Source organism: Linepithema humile, chromosome 5, assembly GCF_040581485.1.
Source record: "Linepithema humile isolate Giens D197 chromosome 5, Lhum_UNIL_v1.0, whole genome shotgun sequence".
Lineage (NCBI taxonomy): Eukaryota > Metazoa > Arthropoda > Insecta > Hymenoptera > Formicidae > Linepithema > Linepithema humile.
Window position 1 is genome coordinate 21,629,408 of NC_090132.1, and position 25,419 is coordinate 21,654,826.

Genomic DNA, 25,419 nt, shown 5'->3' on the forward strand with positions numbered 1-25,419 from the left:
CGACAAAGGAACGGCGTAAATTTTGTGCCATTTATTGCGCGCTCTCTTCAGACTGCTCTCCGAGTTTTTAATTGTGCAAACCAGCTCGAGGAGCGCAAGAGAGAAAGAGGAAAGCACACGGAAGAGATGGAAAAGAGAGAAAAAAAGAAATATACGGGGAACGGTAAAGGAAGAGATAATAAAAAGAAAGAGAAAGGCTGCAGTGCGAAATTATTTCCAATTTCCATGGCGAGCACAAATATTTTGTAATTTGTTACACGCGTTTTTTCGCGGGCGAAATGGACGGGGAGGATGAAAGAAAGAAATGCAAACGAAAGAAAGAGAGTACTTTGAGGGAAAACAGAGTCGCGAACGCCAACGTCCTTTCTCGCACACGCATTCCTGCGCACTTCGAATGTGTCACGCTTTTCGAGTAGTTAGCTAAAGCAACATAAGAATGAGAATTGAAAATTAATTCATATTAATAATGTTAGTTTTACTATCTCGCAAATGAACGAGTGGTCTCCGATTGACTACTGCCACTTGCTTTCGCGGCGTAATTCCTGCGAGTTCTCGTGATGTCACTGCTTATCCAGCGGCTACAATGCTAACTTTCACTATGATAATTGACGTTTGATACATCTCTGAAAGTTCTCAACAGAATTACGAAAGAGTTTACACTATATTGAAACAATTTTTATTGGTTTCTACCCGATTTTTCGCGTAATAATTTTTTATCACTTCATTACAAAAGCGATTTTTCGATGTAAAATAAAAAATTAACAATTCTTTCTCTTAATGGCTCCTAATTCAAAATCTTACTTTTTTTTATATATATTGCAGAAATATTTTTGTTTGTCTTGCAACAGATAATAAATTTTGTTGTGACAATTTAGTATTGCAAACGTATTGTACATTATTTTTCTAAAGATTCTTAAAATATACGAAACTATTTCCAGATTCGTTTTCAGGATCATACAAATTTCAAAATTAAACAACTATATTTAATATTGAGAATAAAAATATAAGTCTTTACGCATTTGCGAAAAAAAGTGGCAGTAGTTCGCTCGAAAGTCATTGACAAAGTGAGCGATTCATCTTCTTTCGCGATTCTCGCGAGATGTTCGCGAGAAAATACAAATTAGTTAGAAGAAGTAGATGAAGCAAAGCCGCCTCGAAAGCTGCACGACACGTTAAATCTCTGAGAGCAGTGACAAAGTAGGCAAAGCGCTTTCTCGAAGGAAACCTATCGTCTCTACTGGGAAGACGAATGAAAAGCAGAAGCAAAAAAAAAATGAGAAAGACGATATTTTATTCTGCTCTAGAATGTGATATTTCTTTTGAATGAATAATTAAGACAATTATACGCTCTCTCTCTCGTAGACATTCAAATGAAGATTCGAAAATGGAGAACGAGCGTTATTCGGTGGTTACAAATCGAGAGTGTAAATAGAGAAAGAAACACGAGAAAGGCTGGAGTTTTACAGAAAAGTTACTTAAAGTGTGCAGGAATACGTGCGCGAGGGAACCGGGAGGGACGTTGGTGATGACGACTTCGTCGACCTAGCAGCGGAACGCGACATGATTTTCGCTGGGAAATGGACAGTTTAACGACTGGGGTCCTAAGGTACGTTCATGATGTTCATGTCGCGCTTACTTCTTATAAGGCAATAATACGGAAGCAAAAGATAGTAAAGCTAGAAATGAAAAATTGGTTTGTGTGAAAAATTTAGATAAATTTTGCAATAACGGAAGATTACTCCGGAAAAGGATTATTCGGAGCACCAAGTAAAGCTATGGGCTGTAAGATCTGTACAATCTGCAATTCGTTTAATTCGTAAAAATGTTATTTCTCATCGCGATTTAATTACGGAGAAAGCGGCATTTTGCCCGCTCATAATTTACAAGCCGTTTCAATCCATCACATTCATTTAGCCGATGAGCCTAATTAGACCCGATTAAAACCGTTATTAAAACCGACGTGCTTATTAATTATTAGAGTCGATTATTAGAGCCGATACCCGCCCATCGAGCATAATCATTATCCAAAACGTAACAGTAAAATCCTTGAGCTCTCGGTTCACGTACGACGTATGATAGAACGAGGAAGCTTCTAGTAAACGAAGGTCGGTCGATTGGAATGCTGCATTGTGATTGTAGCGTCTCTATCGCGCTTACCGGTATATTGCGGCGCGATATCATAAAGCCGATATCGCGCGTGAACGAGAGCGCGCAACGCTCCAGTCGTTCGTTCTTTTCACTATGATTGCAGGTTACTCTTCGATTGCAGGAAACCGGGAGACCTGCGAGACCGAGGGGGAAGAAATCATCGTCGATAAGATCCTGAATACGAGCTGCTTCCGCTGCATTTGTAAGGTAAACCGCGTGCAGTCGAAAACGCGAAACAGCGCGCACGAACAAAATCACAATTAAATATCATAAATTGAAAAGGTCTATAGTGCCAAAAACCAACAAAAATTTGGACTATCTAATGGTCGTAAACTGGAAATGCTTCTGGAAAATTACAATTAATAATTTAGCTTGTGTGTCTGAAAAAACATGTCTGTTTACTCTTGATTCAAAAATAAATATTGTCACGTTTCTCGCGTTTTTCAGATTTGGCACATAGATACTTTTCAATTTAGAGTATTCACTTTTAAAAAGAAGGATCACCGCGTAATGTGAAAAAAATATAATAATTACGTATTATGTAGACTGATGATATTTCACTTGTAAATCTCACTCGCATACTTTGGGTGTATTGATCGCAAAATGATTTAAGGTGCAAATTCAATGAACAAATAAAGAGGTCTTATTTTTTGTTCAAAAATTTTAGCTCACGACTTAATTATAATAAAGATCTGTAAACTTAAAATTTATAGAAGATATAGAAATAGATCTCTGTAATAAATCAAGATATACGATTGAGAAGTGAAAATTTGGAGTATAATCATCTACAAGAAATCGATTGAAAATTTAGCAAAGAGAATTCGTAAATAAACGCGATGTTGGGACACGCGGTGAAATCAATGTGAAGTAGAAATGCGAATGCGACGTAGAAACACGGCGAGAATATATCGAACATGTTGACAAGCTAGCGAGAATCGCGGAAAGGTTCGCATCATTGAAACCGATATGGTTTCTCTTAAGAGGAAAAAACCGCGAGGGAGGCCGAGGGAGAATCAAAGCGGCGTGACCGTTTTCATAGTCCAATTCGCAGATTATATGTGTTATCGCCCGACGAAGCAGCGCCATGTGGTGATGGAATGGTTAAAGGGGTTAAAGTAGCCTGGCCTGGTTCGAAAGGTCAAAGAGAGGAATTTCCACTTCGATCCGTTCGACGTGATCGATTCGCGCGCGTCGCGCGTATATTGGCGTACGCACGACGAATGCACGTATATACGCACGCATACGCGTCGCTCGTCGGTCGTCGGCTCGTACACGCTCGCTCGCGTGTGCATCTTATGACGCGCCGCCGTAGCCTCGATGCATCTCTCTCTCGACGTACCGCGACTGCATCGCGAGTGATCTTAGCGCGACCGCGGCGATTTATCTGCGCGTTTGGTTCATTGACTCGTCGACTCGTGGCCGACCGAGATGAGGCTTCTTGTTTTCGTCCCGCCGCCGCCACCGTTGCTACCGCTGCTGTTGCTGTTGCAACAAGCGGCGTGCCGGCGGCGGCGTGTGACATAATTGTTTGTTTGTTGCGCCCAAGCAATCGGCCGCAATCAATCATTCACGATTTATGAGAAGCGACTATAAGTGATCCGGACGGACGCACGTTTGCTGGTCATGAGAGCTTGTTTATGCAGATATTTATTTACGTTCCTATTGTAATAAGAATAAAACTCGCGCAATAATTAATAATATTAAAAAAATAGAAAGTAGAAAAGGAAAAACTTTTAACTGTCAAATGCTTGTCAATTAAACTTCTCTAGTTAACTTTCCTACATCTTTGACCGTTTCTCGATGCATTGTCCATTTTTGTTCGCGGAAATAATTAATTTTCGATCGCGTTGCGTAGAAACGTTCGTTTTAGGCGAGGGAGTCTGAAAAACAGAGAGCTTCCTTTCGTGGCTTAATTAGGGCCCATCTCGCGCGTGTCATACGTTCGATATTAAATTACTTTACGTAATTCTGATAGAAGATAAATCCGTGAAGACATTCAATTATAGAACCCGATAACGAAACCGGAGAAATAATTACTGGAAGGCGATAACGCGGACGTGAACGTGGAATCGGAACAAGACAAGGACGATAAAAAAAACCGGAATTTCGTCGCTACCGCCGTCGCGTAGCGGTGTGACTCAATCGCCGAAGAAATTCCCGATTTATAATACGTTTTATTTAGAATGCCTACATTCTTTTCTCGGGAGCTCACGCGCCACGCGATTTTCCTCGTGCCAAAACGTGACGAAACCGTCTCTTCGACGAAACCGCGCGAGCAATCGGTGACTTCAGCAAGTCATCATCTTTGAATCCATTATTCCGCGCATAAAGCAGATTATACTCCGAGAATGATAAATCGCATTCGCGCAGCGACATATTCCTTTTCCTTATATAACATTATAAATACGTTGAAACTTTTCCCTCTTCCTCTACGAGGGTGTCTGAGCAGTTGACGCTTTCTCTAGGGCGCAGATATAGGAAAACTAACCGAGAGAAAGTTTGTAACTTCTAAATGAGTCCGTGTGTCTCCGTTATCGCACGTGAGAGAAGTAAATCTCGTCTCGTTCCTTTTCAGAACGGATTCGTGGAGTGCTTGAAACACCAGTGTCCGAACATCGAAGGCTGCTACGCGCTAGTGGACCCACACGACAACGAATGCTGCCGCAGGTGCACAGGTACGAACGCTCGTCCGTCCGCTAATTCGGCTAATTATCCTAATCGTCCTAATTGGCTCGAACGAGTTTGCGCCGCGACCAGGATGGGAGAAATGCGGGGAGGAACGATAAAGAAAGAGTGTGTCGGTGGCGGTACGAAGGAAAGGCGAGAACTCGCGGAATGCTGACGGAGCATTGTTCCCGGGGTACAAAGGCACTTCTGTTCGCCGACACGGTGATAAACCCGGGGAACTTTAGCGTCACAGTCTCACGCGGCTGTCTCTGTTTACGACACGTAGCTGACAGATGCTCGTGCGAGGCCCGCGTTATCGTTCCCTATTAATTATGTTAATGATGACGTAAGTCAACTCGCCTACCGACGACAAAATCCGTCTGGGAAATATCTGGAGAAGAAGTTTCTAAACACGATCAGACTGCGATAAAATATCCGAGTGACTGACAACATGCAAGGAACATAACATGATATCGCCGACACAACGGTTATTTCTGAAAAGTGGAACAGATAAATATTTCTATATCAATTAGCATATTATTCTGATAACTCACTCCGCTCCTATTCGAATAGCTGTACAAAAATGTAACGTTCGAGCCACGCGAATAATCGTTCGCCTAAAAATGAATATCTAACGTCTCTATTTAATTCCCAAATAAATGAATTACGTGACCAATTTCCCGGAATCACGCGATTCCGAGCATAGATAATTGCACTTAGACGACTTCGGTCGCTTTTGTGGAGCGCAGGGTGCATACACAACGGCGTTTATCACGCATCGGACACGGAATGGAGGGAGTCGAACAACCCGTGCCAGATATTCGTCTGCAAGGCGGGCGTCGTCACGGAGTCAAAGCTACGATGTTACACGCCCTGCTCCAAGCCGAAACCGGCCCCACCTGGCCAATGCTGTCCTGTATGTGACGGTGCGTAATATTTTTCTTCTTCACCCTCTCCCTTCCTCCCTTAATATTGCTGCTGCTGCTGCTGCTAATTATCCACGCTAATCTCACAAATATTTCTCACGATCCCCTGAATGCATCCCGCCGCGCAATTAAGGCTGGAATGTTCCCTCGATATAACGAGGGGAGAACGATAATGATTGAAAATTACAGCACCGCCTCTACCCGACGAAAAACGAATGGACGATAATGCGTGTGTGTAATGGTCTTTTTCTCCTTTTCTGATTTTTTTTTCCCGCCTCTTTGGAGCAACATAACCTTGTGAACTTAATGTCTTAACCATGATGTCGTCGTAAAAACTCGCATTCTCCGAATCTTATAACTGTGACCTTTTCGTACATCATACCTTTCCGCATTGTGTGATACATACACGTTTCGAATAAATTAATATATATGCGAGCCAAACAACGGCTTCGTAACCGGATATAAAGAGAAAAATAGTAAGCGCAAACGTTCGATCTCGTTGTATTTTGCAGGATGTCTAGTGAACGGACAGAAGGTCACGGCGGATAGGTCGGTGACAACGACGGAGGACCCCTGCGTAACCTGCAGGTGCAACAAGGGAGATCTCATCTGCGCGAAGCAGGCCTGTCCGGTGCTCAATTGTCCTTCCCCGATGATCGTTCAAGATGACGGGAAATGTTGCCCGCGCTGTCAAGGTGAAAGGAGGTTACATAATTTTCATTATTCGAGATGAATCTCGCGCCACTGCATGGAAATTACATCTGAATTAACACGCGACTCATTTAAAAAAGAAAAGCAAATCTACTCTTCTAATATTCAAATCTATTCTTTCAATTAATAATTGTTTGTACATATTTTCAATTTAGATTCGATGATAACTTTATTATTTCTTTACGACGTAGGAGCGCAACAATTGTACGTGGGCGTAATTTTATATAAAGATACGAGATTGTTTTGTTGCACGAGCACTTCAATGCCGAGGAATTAATGATCGGACTCTCATTTCGCGAGAACATTTTTCAAAAGCAACATTTTCTAAGCAATTGCACAAACAATTAAAGTCACTTTGGATTTATAGGTCATTCCGATCTTTCACACAATACCAGAGGCGCGAACCGGTTTCATGCGAATCTGATTATTTTCCAATGTCGCAATTGCGCAAAAACCAGCCGCACGTAATATTACGATTGTCATCTAACCATCCAAGAATACGCGCTGTCATTTAACTGCGAATATTTCACCGCGGTTTTCAAATTCTACAATGAAAATATAATTCAAAGTGTAAAATGCACCGCGATAGTTGCAAATAAGTGATAGCGAGGAGAAACAGGTATTTTGTTTTAAATGCTAATGAATAATACATAAAATTAACATAAAATCTACATAAAATCTACAAATGTTGCGCACCATCAAGTATCATTTGTATATTCTACGAGATTGGAGATAAAAGAATAGATACAGTTATTCGCGCGATCGCAATTCGTAATTGCAACGTGAGAAGAAAATGATTCAGAGTGTCTTGCTTAATACGCAATCACTTGCGACAGCGCATATTTAAGTTAAAAGGTTAAAAGCGCTCTTTTTTTTTCATGCAGGCAGCGGAAGATTTTTCCCGCCGCCGAGAGGCGCGTGTATGCTCGGCACGGAGTTGCACAGCACGGGCAGTCAATTTTCGCCGGAGCCTTGCGCGCGATGCACCTGCCACAATTCAGTGATTACGTGCTCTAAGGAGACCTGTCCGGTGCTGGAATGTCCCAGAGATCTTCAGACCATCCCCCACAACGGACGCTGCTGCCGGCAGTGCCCGCTCGTCGAGGAGAGCAAGGCCTCCTGTTCTTACGGCGGAAGAACTTACAAGGCGAGTGTCACACTTTTGTTTGTCGTCGTGCAATTTTATCCTCCGCGTGCGGGTAACGCGATAACGGATATACTGCGGCGCGCGCGAGGCGAGAAATCGAACTAAACAACTATCGAGGAGTGAACCGCTGTGCAATATCGAGATCTTGATAGAAAATAAAAGAAACCTGCTCGAATAAGATTTAGATTTTGCCACTAATTTAGATTTCTTTTAATTTTCGTGAGATACTGCTAGTTCAAAATCGTTCACATTTCAGATTTAGTCTCGTCTCATTGTCAGTCTCGTCTTGTTCTGGTTTAAACGTCCTTTTTTTGTCCTAGGCAGGATGGCGAAGATTGGAAGCTTGATTCCTGTAAGGCGTGCACCTGCAAGCAGGGCATAGTGCGCTGCGCAATGCCTATGTGTCCGTTGTTATCTTCCTGTCCACCAAACTCCAAGTTGGAGCATCCGGAGGGTCAATGCTGTCCGCGATGCGTCGAGAGTGAGTGTACTTTACATTATCACTAACCCAATATGATTTCGATGTTTACAACGAGAATTTATTCATTTTTCTAGAAGACGGAGTTTGCACGGTTTTCGGAGATCCGCACTACCGCACCTTTGACGGTAAATTCTACAGCTTCAAAGGGGCGTGCAAGTACCAGCTGGTTTCCGATTGCGTCGGTCACACTTTTAGCATACGCGTAACTAACGACGCCAGAAAGACGAAATCTTCAGCATGGACCAAGACTATCGCGATAAAGGTGCGCACCAAATTGCTCGAAAATTTTAATACTAATGTAGTGCGAAACGAGATTACATTGTTCTTTGAATCGGATAGAACAAGCTAATTTTTAAAGCTAAGAAAGTTATTTTCACCAATATTACTGTATTCAAATTTTTACTTCACACACTTCACTGCTTCCTCGAGAAGATAATTCGTAACTTTTAATTTATGTAAACTAGAAATTTTGATTGACAAATTGTTTGACTTGAGAGCCTCTGTCGCTCTATTATATTAGAAAGAGTCGCGTCATCAAATTTATCGATAGACAGAAACCCTCATTCTATTCGCGTCCCGCGCGATCATGTTGCAGATCGGCAACATGAAAGTGAACCTTGGCCAGAAAATGAGAGTGAAGGTAAACAGGAAGAGGGTGAACGTTCCTTATCGCTTCGGTAACCTACTGGATATCAACCGTACGGCCGAGAGTGTGATCGTCAACACGCAAATCGGGATCAAGGTCCTCTGGGACGGCATCAGCTTTCTCGAGGTATCCGCGCCTGCATCGTACAGGGGTCGACTGTGCGGTCTCTGCGGTAATTTCAATTCCCAAGCCAAGGACGACTTTACTACGCGACGCGGCCGGCTGTTGCAGGATCCGCAACAGTTCGGCCAATCCTGGACAGTGGGCGCCAAGAAGATGTGCACCCGAGCCCCGAGACTTGGAAATATCGATAGGGAGAGACGTTGTCGCGGAAGGAAGGATCACCGGTATAAATTAAATTGCTCAGCCCTATCCAATTTAACCTTCTCAAGAATATAATAATATTTTCCCAAGTTATCACTAATTGAAAAATCCATTATCACTATACATATTGATTATCATTATATATATCCATATATTCACTTCATATGACATTTCGTGCAAATAAAAATCAGAAAATAATTCCTCTAATATCCTTATAATATTTACAATTATAAATACGATCCTAACGTTAAGACTAATGCGAGAAGCAGATGTTGCCGTCAAGCTGGTGACAATCTATAATTAATCCATATCGTTCGGTTAGTAATTCTTTTTGTTTTATACTTTTAATTATCATCCTTGATATCGTTATCAACGTTTTCAAAATTTTGTTTATCTCTTTCGAAATAAACGGCTTGTAATTAATTTCCAACGTTACATAATTTACTTCTCGCGATTATAGATTGTGCAGTCGACTGAGATCGCAGATCTTCGATCCCTGCCACAAGAAGGTGAATCCGGCGATGTACCACAAGGCCTGCCTTCAAGATATGTGCGAGTGCCCGACCGAGCATTGCTACTGCGAGTCCTTCATGGCGTATGCGCACGAATGCAAACGGCTCGGCATCCAGCTGCCGCACTGGCGGAAGGCCACGAGGTGTCGGACCGTTTGGGACCAGTCAACGAGTCCGGCTACAATAACCAATCTCGCTCGTCGTCTACATTAATCGCGTATTTTGTCCGCCGCCACGTTCGGTCCGTAGAAATTCTATCCCGAGAACGGTGCAGCGAGAACGTTCGCACCGAACTTTGTATACATTCTGTATGCATTTAGCGAGATTCTATATACTTATAAACCTTCTTACTTTTTTCCTGTTCGAGATATCCAAAGAATGAAAAAAAGAGGAGAAGTTGTAACAAATTAACCAATGCACGTTTGCCTTGTGATATCATCCATCTCTAAAACGCAAAATAATTGAAGAAAAATTTTTTTTTTTTTTTTTAATTTTAACACAGCGGTTCCCACCGAAAATAAACTTTCTGCTCAATAAGATAAAAATTCTGAATTGAACATTCGTTAATGAAACGCGAATAAAATAAAGAATGAAGCGCTCTTCTTAGCAGCTTGTGACACGTACCGCGACGGATTAATTCGGAATATGTATTCATAAATGCTTATTTATTCGTAGAGCAACATAATGCATACGATACTTATAAGTCTGCCGTCTATAATGAGAAGCGGCAATGGACTGTTAATGCGACAGAAAAGTTTCACTGCGAATGCAACGCGAGCAAATATACAACCGATTGAAACGCCATCGAAATAATCGTATTGTATTATGACAAACGTAACTGCTACGATGATAAAGCGCAAAATAGTTGAAATTTTCTCTCGACTCGAGGTACGCCTCCTCTTTAACATTTTTCGCGATATTATCTCTCTTTCTATCCCCGACAATTCCTTCTGTCTGCGAGAGCGTACAGACCGGACGTGGCGGAGTGCTCGACGAGAATCTACTAGTCACCACTTCGTATCAATATGCATTAACAGTGAGTTCCTGTGCCCCCGTGTTAGTAACGTCGAGTAGTGACTAGGGACGCACTCGAGTTAGAATATCTTTTCATGATTTCATCAAGCAAAAATGTCAAGTTACATCAGTATCATGCCAATAACAATTATATAAAAAGAATAATATACAAAAATTTTATTTTGATTGTTGAAAAAGAAAAAGAATTAATTTTTTTGCTTTGTTTTAATGTTTCGTTCTTAATTTAATTTTGTAATTTTGTAATATAACTAATAGTAGAAAATACATTTTTCAAAATACGAAATATGCAATCTTTTCCAGTGTGTATTATAGTCCTTTAAGGAATTGCAATAAAGGAATATATAATTTAGAATACAAATATTTCTTTACAGATCCATTTTAATGTAAAAGTTAGATTTTACGGCACAGTATGATAGTTTTCAAATTAAATAGGTACTCATTGTCAATTTAATTTCAAGTTTCTTAAAGTTAACATCCGAAATTCAAATAGTTTATTGATCTTAGACTTAACCATTCTTTTTTTTAATGAATTATTTGTATCTAAAAAAATTATCGAATCTAAATTAATATAAAATTTCTACTGTAATTAATTTATTTCAGTCAAACTCTAACTCGAGTGTTTCCCTAGTATCAACTATCCGTCGACGCGGAGCGGCGGTGATTTCGCGCTCGTTCGCACGAAAATCTCACGTGGGTCACAGCAGCACAAGTACGCAGCCATGACGCCCGGAAATATGGATCTCACGTGTGTGTATCATGATTCCATGCGAAATTCCGTAGATCCGAAAGGAAGCAGCGCGAGTCAAATTACTCGCGTGGTTACGGTCGTGCATAAAAGCGGAAAATGGATGATCTTGTGTCGCAAAGTGAAGCACAAAAAACTCATAGTTTACATTTAGCGTAACATTAATACTTAGCGCAGTTTACTTCTGAACCATGTATAGGTGTATAAGCTCGTGTATGTATCGTGAAACGAGAATGATACATTCGATGCCAGATCATTCTTTGTGCGCGAGATATTGAATTGTTATCAAACAAAATTAATGTGATGCAAATTAATATGATACTAACTCGACTGTGACTTAATGTGACAAAATGTATTATGACAGATTGTGTTATAATCTCACGAGCATCAGAAATATGGAAATTCTTACTTTTAATAATCTCATGAACGCTGCCTTGTTAATTTTGTATATACTTCACTGGGACATATATATATGGTCACCCAAAATAAATATCAAAAATGGAGCCCTAGGGCAATACGCATAGACATATATTGATTGAAGAAGATCAATATGTTCGAAATCGTGAGGACGATTTTGTAGCGAGTGGCGATGTCTTGTAATGTTTTGGAGCACCGTGCAGTATTTCGGCCGATGAGCAGGCTCGCGGCATAGTATGTACATCCCAATTAATACAATCGAACTACGTGTGGATCGATTATATGTACACACGTAGAAATATATATGTATAAACCTGCGGATACTCGAAGTCCATAGATCTGCGCGAACACTGAAACCCACATTTGTATATCCATTTTGCAACATATTTTTCACTGACTTTTGAATTTATAGATTCGTATTTTATAGTTCTGTAAATTTTTATTTTTTAAATTCCTTGAATTGAACCCAAGATCCGTAAATCGTAAATTCTATAAATTTCTAAAATATCATGTACACTAATTTTTATAAATTCACAATTCAATGACTTTTCAATCCATAAGTTCATGATTTTATTTGAAATATGAGATTTATAAATGCCTAATAATAGTATTTCCAATAAATTGATATATCTATGAATTTAAATCCATAAAAACTTAGATCTATACATCTACCTCACCGTAATTTCACATGTGCTTGCAGAAACAAATTTGTAGATTTGCAAATTAATGTCTCCATTTCTAGAGTCAAAATTTATATTAAAAATATCATAAATATCTTATTTCGTCGATTTTTTATTTCACGGATAATGTGGGCTCCTACTCCTACAGATCTTTGGATTCACAGGTCCGCGGTTTATTAGACTCTTACATTTTCATCAAGTAGAAATAAGAGGGAGCGTTTTCCTGCTTCGTCTTCGACGAGGGGATATACTTTTTTATATATATTTACTTAGTGAATAACGTAGATGTTTATTTTAGCTTTAGCGAGACGTTTACAAATTGTACATAGAAAGATACGATTATTAACGTTAAGCAAGCACTAATTATGATTTTTAATAACGTGCCACGATTTTTATAATAATTCTCTGTTTATTATTTTCTTTTTTTACTCTGTTTCTTTGTTCTATTTTCTCTTTCCCTTCCTATCGAACCTATCAATTCTTCTCTTTTATTTTTATCAAAACTTTGCGGCAGAGTTCTTGTATACAACTTATCTGCGAAAAACGATAAAGAAGCGATTTTTCAACTTAGCGAAACTGTACATAGCCGAAATATATCATAATTAACAATCACTGACAAATTTTGATGAGAAGAATCAAACTATCTCTGTATACTGGGTAGTCCAAAGCGTTAGCCAATTTTTGTCAATCCTAGAGTAGAATTATAGCATAGAATACAAATACGAGTAATAAATCAATTATATTCGTAGACGTTGCGTTTGTATAATACTTTTTTTCTCTCTCTATTCAAAGATAAATTACACAAAGAAGACAAAAGTGCTATATCATCCAAATGAATCTATTATTAAAAAAGCGCTACAAAATTTGTAACAGAAACACACAGATAGAGCAATATTTGCTTTATTATATAGATTATTTTATTTATTTGAGCTATTTTATCTATTTTAGCTTTTAATCTATTTTAGCTTTCAAGCACCGCGTAAATTATGCATTCTAAATATTTTGATATTTTATTACAGCCTTTGATAAATTTTCATTTTTTTTTCATAGAGAATAATAATCGTGTTATTATTTACCTCAAAAACCCAAGGAAAATTGCTGTGATAACCTCACTCTCGTCGCTGATTCGCGGCAAACACATTCCAATAAAATCTTAGAGAAAATTCATGAAGATTTGTTTAAAAACAGACCGTAACTACGACCGACAAAAATAACGCGATCACGAATCGTGAACAATTTGTAAATTTTTTGGCGAAACCAAGAATAAACATGAGCCGCGATTTCGTATGCGTTTGTGGTATGCGTGACATGATTTGTTGTGTTAATCGCGAAAATGACCTGATCGACAAGTTCTTGCGTATTTAAAAATATTGCGGAGACTAAAAGATAGATGGCGATTTGCTCCAATAACGCTTTTCCTGATCGTGATATCGGATCGAATAAATTTAAGATATATGCTCTTTCCGCGCGGTCAATAATCATACTATCGTTTTGGGTTCTAAATATAATTATAAACGAAAATTTTAGCACTTACCTGAAAAACGCAGAAAGAAACGCAGAAAGAAACGCCATGAGAACAGAATATCAACCTTGTCTTCGAATTTCAAGAAAGCCGCACTCCAAAAAAGTGGGTAAAAAAATTGGAGAAAATCAGTCTGAAAATGGACTGTTCCTGCTGCGACGAAAATACGTAACTGCGAATTACGAATTATCGCCATCATCGTGAGCGGCTTGCAGCTTCTTCGGCAATCACACAATCCCGAGAATTAATACAAAATCGCAACTTCACTCGCGTAACACTATTTACGATATTAATCACGAAATAATCTGCACGGCGGTCGACGGATATTCGCGCGATTGAAAGTTTCTCGAAGACTAAAACGAAGATGGCGTTTGCTCTAGTAGCGTCATCTGTAAGCGAGACATCGAATCAATTAAGCGCCGGAAATATATTCCTTCAGATCAAAATTTGCGCCATTATTTCGCTCATTTCCTTAAATATTATGTAGCATTACAAAAAAAGTATTATCACTTACAAAAAAAAAAACACCAGAGAAAATGCCACGATAACAAATGGATGGCCAGCCGTCTCGCCAAACTCCAAGAAATTCATTACAAAGATTCAGGCAAATCTGTTTGAAAATGAACCGTTGTAACAGACGACCGTGAATCGCGGAATATCGCACCGATCGTAAACAATTTCCTAACTCTTTAATGTTCGTGCAATGTAAAGAATTAGTACGAGATATAATTTCACTTGTACAACACTATTTACTACAATAATCGCAAGAAATATCAACGCAACGACCGGCAAGTATTCGCGCGGTTGAATGTTCTATAAAAACTAAACGGAAGATAGCGCCTGCTACGGTGGCGCCATCTATGGAACAAAAATCGAATCAATTGTCCTTCTCAGATTTGACTATCTTTTCTAGTAGAAAGCATATTTTATATATTATTTCTTTTGCCTTTTTCAAGTTAAAATTAAAAACAAAATATCACAGTATATTGTGAGACGCCTGTAAAATAATGTATAATGTATCTCTTCATCCTTATATATATTGATTTATCTGATTTCAAAATATTAATTATCAAAATATCAAAACTGCTCTTTTATAAAGCAATTATCATGAACTTTAAATTGAAACATTTATTAAATATGAACTGAGAAAAATTTCAATATTTTTACGATTGTATATAACTTCAACAAAATTATTTTATATCTTAAAGATATAAAAAAGATAAATAAATATATATAAAAAATGTTGAAATAAAGAAAAGGTGTTTCTATTAATATACATTAAGTAAAAAATCAGTGTATGCATTTGTAGCTAGAGAGTTTGTAAGAATTAATCTAAAAATTATATTGCCCAATGCAATAGTAAAGACCCCTGTCGAGCTGGCCCCCCCACCTTGCACAAATGAAAAAACTAATAGCGCAAAGTTATAAGCTATTTATAAGCTTTCATATTCCGCAAATTAAAATTTTTGAGCTCGTCACGCTGAGCATGAAAAACATTAAATTCATGCTCAGCGTGACGAGCTCAAAAATTTTAATTTGCGGAATATGAAAGCTCATAAATAGCTTATAACTTTGCGCTATTAGTTTTTTCATTTGTGCAAGGTGGGGGGGCCAGCTCGACAGAGGTATAGTAAAGCAAAGATAGAAAAATAATTCATCCTAAAAATTTCCTTTAACAATCAGCATATTTAAGTCTTTTCAAAGTTCACAATTTTCCAAAACTATTACTGCAAAGTATAATTTTTTTATAAATCAAGAAAATGAGATTTATGTCCCAATATCATATTTTGAATTAGTAATAATAAAATATACGATACATAAATCTTTTCAAATAGTGTACTGTGAGTATTCGAAGAGAGGATATTCTACTCAAAATCTTTCCAAATTACTTACAACAAACAAAAATCGCCGTGCGTTAAGGCGTAGGGACTCTAACAAATCTTCTCATGACACGAGAGAGATTCGGAACTTTTATTACGACATTATAAATGCACAAAACATCTTAAAAATATGCGTGTACGTGTAAATACGTGTGTATTATATACGATAATCAAGAGAATACGATAGATTTAATTACAGTATGGTAGAATGAAATAGAACTACGCGATAAGGATTATCTTTGTATATTCTACTTCTCTATTTCCTATTCTTCAATCTTATTTTTTTTTCTTCTTGTTTACTACATTTTTAGTTTAACTTAAGGACTAAATGTGTAATGCATTAGTCAACTGCTCCACTACGCTCCGCGATTACGCGCATAGTACGCACGCATTTGTAGCATTAAATTAAATTCGAGAGACTATCAATTAATCGATTCAATATTTTTTACAAACTTATTCCTTTTTCTTACGGAGAAATAAATATACGTACAAGGTTAATAAATATTAATTTTAATGAGACAAATCTTTCTATTGCTTCATAATAAAACGCAGTAGCACTTTTTGCGCTACATTTCGCAAAATAGAAACTTAATATCGCCACGAATACGTTACGTACACAGATATCGTCATAGTTTGCGGTTCTGAAAGGAAAACATCTTGTTTTGCTTTCAACATACGTTTCTTATTTTCCCAAGTAGGAAAAATAACTTGCATAAATTATTTTAATAAGATATTAATATGCTGCGCAAGTGAATATTTATATTAAATATCTAAATCTGATTCTTGGTCTTTTCCTTGATTATTATCAAGTCCACTTTCAATTTTCCTCTTCAAAAACACTCGACACGCAGTTTTTTTCTTTTTGGATTTTCTCGTTCAGAACCGTGACAGACAATCGCGCGCATTCGCTGTATCAATTCTTGAGAAATCGTATCAATAAAAATGTACTCTACCCCTTACCTTCCAAAAGGTCAAAGTTAACACCTAGAACGAGAGATCAGAAAATAGAGATAGAATGATAGCTCAAAGGAAAAGTGAGTGAAAGGAAGGGAGAGAGACAGATAGAGATTGGCAATAGAGACGCGGCTCTGCTATGAAAGCTAATACTACGCCACGTCTCTATTAAGAAAAAAACCAGCACAATTGTTATAAAATCACTGTCACTTATTTGACATTCCTTATTAAAGATTTACTTCTCAAATAGTTTATCATCAAACGAATCCTTGCCGCTGATCAGTTACGCAAAAGTGAGAATGAATTGCCAAGAATGAGTGTCGATCTTTCACGCAAACGCATCGCGCCTTCCATAATTAACTCTAAACAGTACAAAAGAATTTTGGTGTTTACATAAAAATAGAAACACAAGCTATGTTACAATAATTTACATTTATTTATTGATAGAAAACTGGTGAGAAATAAAATAACATTTGTTCAAATTTAATAATCAATAGCAGAAAAATAAACACAATTTCTGAAATAAAGACTTTACAATATTTGAAAATAATGTACTGTTTAAAGTTAAATTCTTATTCATAACAGCCTATTTTTCGAATCTCACTAACGATATATATATTCTGCCCCAATTATATAAATTAAATTATAGAAGAAATAAGAACATGCCACAAGAAATTGAAATTTTAATAAAAAAAACTTTTGAAATGTGTTTTTGCTCGACACTTGTAAAAGTTGGCGTTCTAATAACGCATTCTTTCTTTCTTACGGCGATTGCGATTTACCAGCTACTCTTATGTGCCTTTTTACAACGCCTGCATCTGTATACAGACTAAAGAGCGCTATAAGAGCTGCCACAATTGTGATGAAAGATCTATCAGATAAACGCGCATAGGAAAAAAGAGAGGTAACAGCCTCCCCCTTTCGAGTTTCATTTCTTTTAGTACAAAAATAGATTTCGGGCGCAGATCGCGCAGCCCTCTGCAAGGATATTCAAAATCCTCGTTAACGAAATAAGGGATCTAGTATCGTCGTACCATCCGCAAAAACGGTATCGGGTTTTCGTGGCCGTGGACGTGGAATGGTAAACTTTATTTTAACAGAGATGCAGAGATTTTTTATTATATTACTTAAAGTTATATAATATTGTGGGTAAGCGAGAAATGTATAATCGTATAATGTCCGAAGACGTGAACAAATGCGAAGAATACGACATATGCAGAGAGCTAGTGTATCAACTACCACATTGACTTATAATGATATAATTATATATCTAATAACGCGTAAATTATAATTAGCAATGTATACACTACGAGAAAACAATAAAATTCTTTTGCAGCATGTAAATCGCGATTCCTTGAAATTACGTCGGACAGCCCAACACAAGATTGAGAACGTGATTTCGCGGTGAGACTGCGCGAAGTCGCCCGATCAAAGAACAAGATTGAATCGTCCGCTGAAAAAGGGGACGAGAGTTACATTAAATCTTTTATTATCGGAACACTCTCAATAATAACCGATATTCTCGAATTGTAAAGAAACGTGAACTCGTATCCTTTTATCATGCTTTTAACAGCATCCATAAAAATATGTCCTTGCTACAACGAAATGTGAATATTTTAAGATTTTGAGATTTAAAAGAGATTTTAATATTTAGTGAGCGACAATTTCACGGACTATATCGAGAATATTATGCGGTAAGTTTCAATTCTACCATAATTAAATTACAACATTTAGCCGAGACTACAATCTTGAAATTTTATTACCTAAGAGAAGACCGACATAAAATAAAGAAAAGGATACGAGCTCATCCTTGAATCTTCATTTTTCTACATATATCACAACTCGACGAGCAATTGCGGCTTATTAATGTTCACCATCTTGTTCTCAATTTACTTTGTAAAAACTTAGCAAACAAAGAAGATATATATGACGATTTGGTCGCTACAGATCATCGAAGCACGAGAAAACTTTGGTATTTTTGTAACTTTAGCAGCCTTGTAATTCGTAATTACATTAATTGTAGTTGGATCGTGCGAACAAGTTCGAAGAGTAGCTCGTCGAGTTGCCAATATAAACAGGTTTATAAAAACGAAGGGAAGGCTCGCGTCGACGAGCCCGTAAACTACGTCTATAATAATTACGCGTATTAATCAATAATAATTATTAACCATACTACTGATCGTAGATGCGTACACGCGTTCTACAATCATTGAAAAAACAGAGAATCAAAGAGGAAAACATCGGCGTGAATTATACCTTTTCTTTTAATATACACGCTTGTACTAAGTTTCCCTAAGCTGTCTCCGTTAAAATCGTACCCTTCTCGACGAGACAAACCAGAAAGACTCGGCGAGAGAAGGCGCACCAATATAATTACAAAGATGCGCGAGGAAAGCGCTAAGTGAACCAAGACGTTGTCCTTGATATTTACTGATTGTCAGATAATGTAAAATTAAATCTTTGCGCCTAAATGTTCCCTTTACATACGTAATAACTTGCCGGAAGAAATTTCGTAATATATATTATATATATATGTTTTTATACATATAACATATATATATTACGTAAAATCAGAAAGAATCCGTTCACGCATACAGTAAGAAATTTTACATAATCGCAAAAAGTTAGTTGTATATTCTCGCATATCTTACCTTTCACATGAAACGTATTATAGTGCTGAATAATATCGCGCGAAGAGTGGTTAAAACTTTACACACACGTCGCCGTTTATATTGTCGACTTTATCCTCCCCGCATAAATGCGAGATTATTGTGTTACGACTCTGTTTCTATGTTATACGACACAATGATTTCTTCATTTATTATCGACATCAAGCCGCGATCTACTCAGCGCATCCCCGTCTCGCATCAGAACGTTCTGTCATTACTTACTGATATAATGTATATCAGTTTATCGATTTCGCGTTTCCATCGAAGGACGACGGAGAAAAACTAGAAAAGACACTTCAGACTCTCTCGTGCTTCCGCAACGAATAAGAAAAAAAGCAAAAAATATCATGTCTCGTGTTCGTGTGATTGTGGGTGTATGTGTGAACGTATTCATATATGTATATCATGTGTGTATGTCAATATGAGAATCGACATAGCGCTAATAATTTCTTAACTCGTCGTGGGTCTGAAAATCTAAAGATCCGACTCCAAAGATCCGCTACTTAAGAAGATTAAACCGACGAGAAGTGCAACGTTAACGAAATATTGATAGAAATTTATATAATGTATAATATATATTATTTATATATATATATATTTAATATGCCGTAATGACTATATGTATATATATTATGTATATGTATATATAATCATATATTCATTCATTCGTCCAATATATATATTATATATACTCTGGAAGGCGACAGTAGAGAAACTACTGAAGTAAATGCATAATAATATACGCAGAGAACGAAGACATCGATTTTGAAACTTTCCTCCCGCCGATCGCGCCGCTCTTCATTCTTTTTCTTTTCACGGGAAAAGCGTTTTTTCCCCTGCGCGTTATTTATATTTCTCCGTCCGTCAACTTCGTCCTTTCTTCGCGGCAATTGTCGCAAGTTCATTTGACGAATCCTTATCACCTACGCCGTATTTCTTTCTCTTTTTTTATCCTACTTACAGCGTAGTAATACAATACGCGATTATCGCGCGATTACTTATAAGTCGAAGATTATCGCGTGAATTCTTCATGAGATTCGAAAACGATCGCGTCCTAGATTCTCGCTCATTTTTACCACGAGAATGTTACAGTGAGATTCAGAGATAGAGAGATAGAGCGAGAGAAAAATAGAGAGAGGAATAGATAGAGAGCGAAAGAGGAGGATGAGAGAGCCCTGAGTGACGAAGAGGAAGATGAACAACGAGGAATGAAGTGAAGGATGTATACGAGCCTGAGAAGAAGTATTCGCTTAAACGTGTTGCACAAACTCCGGATTTAAGTAGGAGAAACCCATGAACTCCGTCTGGTCCAAATTCATCATGAACAGCTTATCCGTGGGAGTCAAGTCCGTCTTCTCCGAAGTAAACTGCTTGTCAAAATTACTCACATCCTTACGATGTTGCTAATAAATGCACGAAACAGGAAACAGTTATTAACAAGATACGTTTTTCGGGATAAAAACATTCGCAAAAATAGGTCAATCTTTGTCTTACAATCTTTGGTTTGAAAGGTGGCTGCACTTCGCGATTCTCTATCTTCTCCCAGTCGATACGTCGGAAGAACGCGTGGCTTCGTACGTCATCCTCGCCGCGCGCACCGCATCCTAGTCTCTTACTCGGATTTTTCGTGAGAAACTGCACAACAAATTTCATATTTGTTGGAAACTTTTATTATTAACTACTTTCAGAACTTCATGAAATTTACATTAAAATATGCGAACACATATTTCATTTAATTATTTAAAATATTTAAAATAAAAAAACCGCGCTAATTTTCTTCAATATTTCGTATTAAAAAAAAATCAATCTTTAGAATATTTAAATAGATTTCAAAAAATTCTACATAAATGTCTGAACTTGTTTAAATTCCAGGAGATTGTAAAAGTCATAGGTATGAGAGAAGATATGCTTACCGCTTTACAAACTTCTTTGGCCTCTTTGGATAGACTCTTCGGATAGCTGACATTGTGATCCGTAATTGCGGAGAAAAGTTCATCCTCGTCCTCACCGTCGAACGGTGGCTGACCCACTAACATCTCGTAAAGCAATACACCATAAGCCCACCAATCCACGGATTTCCCGTAAGGTTGATATAGGATAATCTGCGCGCAGATGAAGAGCGGCTTAACTCAGGCAGGTAAAGCAATTTCGAAGTTTCAGCTCTCTTATTAAATATCTCAGAATTAACTAAAGTATATGCGTTTGCTCTTCTTAAATTCAGATTTAATTTTTTGTAGAAAACATTTTCAAATACTGATAATCTTCGAAAATAAAAAACTCATCGCAAATCAAGTTTGAAAAGCAAGAATAAATAATATATTATTTGTCTCATTAAATTTTGATTTAACTTTAATTAAATCTTCTCTTAACTTAAGATGTGTGTTCATCGTTCGTCAATATGTGAACAAACGAGTTCTACTTAAATATTCACCTCGGGCGCTATGTAATCAGGCGTGCCACAAAAAGTTTTAGTGGTCTTGTCGCCCGTGATGCCCTCCTTACACATACCAAAGTCCGCGATCTTTATGTGGCCGTCCTGATCCATCAGGACATTATCAAGCTTGAGGTCGCGGTAAACTATGCCGCGCGAATGCAAGTAGAACAAACCAATCGCTATCTCGGCCGAGTAGAATCTGCAAACGAAGGACGACACGTAAATTGCAAGGTCGGCGAAATTAATCGCAGCTTCAAGAATGAGATTTACGTGTAACTTGACGAAATGAGGAATAAAATAATCTAGGTTGCGACGGGTACAATCGGGATTAATAAGGGGAAAAAATTAAGGTCACGATAACGATGACGACAAAGGTACGCGCGAACGTCCAAGCTGACGAGACACATCTCCCGGGCACAATCGCTTTTCATTTCATATTCGGAACGTGTTGAGAAAGTTCGACAACGTGAATCGCTCGAGAGTTCCCGTCCCCGGCGTTCCCACGTCGTCATCGTCTCACGACGCTTTAATAGAGTTAAGGATATCGATCCGTAAGTTAAAGCGGAGCACGTTCATGAACGCTGAGATACTCACACTGCCACCGGCTCTTTAAATTTGCCACACTGCTGTATTTGGTACATCAGATCGCCGCCGTTCACGTACTCCATCACGAAGTACAGACGATCCTGCAGTGGAAAATAGAAAGCGGATCTTTGTAAGCCGCGAGCAAGTGTTACAGTTAATCTTTCATTGCGTTTCACATCGCTCGCAGGCAAGCGAAGCTTATATGCTTCTCGTTGAATGCTTCTCTTTGCGAAAACTTAATAGGGAACTTAATAAGCAGATTATTCCACTTTGATAACGCGCTTGAAACTCCAACTTTGCAAACATGAATAAATAAAAGTTTTAGCATTTTTTTAGCAATTCAAAATAGATTTTGCTTCAATAAATTTTTTTTTAGCTTTTATGTTCAAGCTATTTATTTTCTAATTTACGACACATATAAGGATTTTAGACGGAAATTAACAGGATGAAAACTCATCATCGTTATAACAATTTGTAATATTCGAAAAATATTTCTAATATCAAATAAATAATTGACCCATTGTTATTCCATTCTTAAAAATTTATGCTACGTAAATAAAGTATTTATGTAATTCAGACAAACAAGAAACTACTGTCCGTACCATTGTCTGGAAGCAGGAATGCAATTGCACTAAGAAGGGTGGCTTACTCGACAGCGCAAGCACACGTTTCTCAACCATCGTGCATTCCACATCGTCGTCCTGGATAATGATGTCCTTTTTCAAGATTTTGATAGCGTACAACTCATCAGTTCCTTTTCTCTCCGCCAGCAAGACCTTGAATTAATTGATTCCGTCGAGATGCAGCCGACTTTGAGCTGTAGTTACCTCACAAGAACGTTAAAACTTACCTTGCCGAAACTGCCTTTGCCAAGTACCATTAAGAAGTTGAAGTCGCTGGCTCGTATCAAATCGCTTTTGCCCATGTTATGCGGTACGTCCTTATCCTGAGTCGTGTGTGTTTTCTTCGTCACCGAAGTTTTCTGAATAAAATCAGTGAAATATTCGCGTATAAATCATACTAAATCTATGGATATTTATTATTCAAAACTTCGAATAATAAATTACTTGAGAAACACTTCATAGATTACGTCTATCGGAAAAGTGATTTAGCAATATATTTCATTCATTAAATTGTATAAATTAAATAAATTATCGCAAATTAACTTTTCATCGATTTCGTTATTTTTAATCAAATAACGAATACTTCTACTTTCGTATTTTGTAAATAAATCACGATATTGTCAAATAAATAAATACCCGCATTTTGGTTTTAAGTTCGACGAGGTCGACGCCCTCCTCAGGAACAGGTACATTGTAGAATTCTCCCTCCTCTTGAGTAAGAAGCTTGAACCACCCGCTCACGGGCGCTTTGATAAGCTCCGATATACCAAAGGACAGGGATCCCATAAAATCGTTTCTGGACGTTCGATCCCAATCCCATACCTCAATCAACAGCCGTCTATCTTTATCCTCCGGTTTGAGGTCGCTAATAGTAAAAGCCAGATTGCTCTAACCGTTATCAGAAATAGATAACTGTTCTACCTTCATCTTAAAAAATTAATAATTTTTACTATTTTAATCTCGAGATATTCCTTTCCCACTTCAATTTAATGAGCTCTTAATGTATTATATAATAAAATAATGTTTAACGTAGAAAATTTATTTAACTGATACAAAATCTATTAATCCGCTATATGTTTCATTAAATAATGGCCGACGAAAATGGATCAGCTTCGTAATATTTAAAAGAAGTTGTACTAAAAATATTTATTCATGATTCAGAAAATATTCTGCTAAAAACAGATTCGCCAAATTCTCTTAAGACAGAATTATAATTCGCACTCTTCAGTAAATAAAAGAAGTGTGTCTATCATTTTAAGCTACGACTTAAGCTAATACTTAAGCTCATGAGGCTCAGTTGGAAAGAAACATCTTGAAATACCCTTTTTCCTAAAAATAGTATCTTAATTCCTAGTAATAACGATCTAATTGTCCGCCGTAAATTCTGTTCTCAATTAACGAGTGAGCGAAACAACTTACAAGATGAGTGTCTCGTTCCATTCTGGATTTAAGCACGACTTGATTGTCTTTGTTTTCTTCTTCACATTGTCCGAGTCCGGAATTAGTTTCAGCTTAACATAGGGATCCGATAGCCCGTTCGGATCCATTGGAATGAGATTTCGTCCCTCCCGCACTGCGAACGAACAAATCGAGGTCCTTCGGAAAGAGTTCACGAAAAAGGTGGAACATGTACTTCTCTTCGGAAAACGATTTTTGAGTACAGGATGTGCAATGCTTCGAAAGGTGATGTAATGGGAGTTGAAATAAGGAGATTCCCGCAAATAAGCTGCATCGAGAATTTGCATCAAACACTTGTATTCTCGAGTTGTAAATCAAATCTTAGAAATTATAAATTTTTAAAAATATGTATTATTAACTCATCACACAGTTTTCAAGCTGTTTAAAATTAGGTGTAAGCTTCTCGAAACATTTTTCTCATATTGATCAATATTCTTTATTTCATCCTCTCTCGAAGCATTAATCTTTTCTTCCAAAACATCGTATATCAATCTTTCTTACATCGCCGGGAAGTCATTTATATCATCTACATTGTGCATTTAATGTTGAAATATGTATCTGACATTTTATAACAATTAATAACCTTCCGGTTGAATGTGAAACACGATTGAGAAAAAATGTAATTAAGGGAAAATCACGCTTTTGTTTCGCGCGAAGAGACCTCCAATGCGTTTTAGCGCTAATTTTAATTAAACCTCGAGAACGATAGTAATATTCTGGTATCCGTTCGAGCACGCCGCGATTGAGTGCAAAGAAACTTAATTTTTGAAATAATCGACAGGTGATAAGAGCCTCGAGGCAGCCGACACGCCGCGCCGTTCCTCCGCAATGCTTATCGAGCCACTTAGATGAAAA

The 25,419-nt window shown here is 37.6% G+C and overlaps 2 protein-coding genes across 7 annotated transcripts in view; one reads left to right on the top strand and one right to left on the bottom strand.

Annotated features, from left to right (window-relative positions):
- The window catches only part of cv-2 (crossveinless 2), a 36,336-nt gene extending 23,147 nt beyond the window's left edge, over positions 1–13,189 (top strand). For 3 of the 4 annotated variants that reach the window (XM_067355555.1, XM_012369331.2, XM_067355556.1), the window contains exons 3-11: positions 2,252–2,355; positions 4,724–4,823; positions 5,565–5,741; positions 6,254–6,436; positions 7,337–7,599; positions 7,924–8,080; positions 8,155–8,342; positions 8,676–9,073; positions 9,511–13,189. In XM_067355555.1, the coding sequence (XP_067211656.1) occupies positions 2,252–2,355; positions 4,724–4,823; positions 5,565–5,741; positions 6,254–6,436; positions 7,337–7,599; positions 7,924–8,080; positions 8,155–8,342; positions 8,676–9,073; positions 9,511–9,775 (1,835 nt within the window). In that variant the 3' untranslated portion in view covers positions 9,776–13,189. The remainder of the gene's footprint in view (positions 1–2,251; positions 2,356–4,723; positions 4,824–5,564; positions 5,742–6,253; positions 6,437–7,336; positions 7,600–7,923; positions 8,081–8,154; positions 8,343–8,675; positions 9,074–9,510) is intronic. The other variant, XM_012369340.2, reaches the window with a different exon arrangement.
- A 2,729-nt stretch (positions 13,190–15,918) lies between these two features.
- The window catches only part of LOC105673816 (Protein C kinase 53E), a 60,158-nt gene continuing 50,657 nt past the window's right edge, over positions 15,919–25,419 (bottom strand). For all 3 annotated transcript variants that reach the window (XM_012369747.2, XM_012369739.2, XM_067356085.1), the window contains 9 exons: positions 24,526–24,679; positions 23,743–23,971; positions 23,334–23,465; positions 23,086–23,259; positions 22,493–22,584; positions 21,896–22,097; positions 21,378–21,566; positions 20,959–21,099; positions 15,919–20,867 (listed from right to left, as the gene is read on the bottom strand). In XM_012369747.2, coding sequence (XP_012225170.1) covers positions 20,715–20,867; positions 20,959–21,099; positions 21,378–21,566; positions 21,896–22,097; positions 22,493–22,584; positions 23,086–23,259; positions 23,334–23,465; positions 23,743–23,971; positions 24,526–24,679 — 1,466 coding nt within the window. In that variant the 3' untranslated portion in view covers positions 15,919–20,714. The remainder of the gene's footprint in view (positions 20,868–20,958; positions 21,100–21,377; positions 21,567–21,895; positions 22,098–22,492; positions 22,585–23,085; positions 23,260–23,333; positions 23,466–23,742; positions 23,972–24,525; positions 24,680–25,419) is intronic.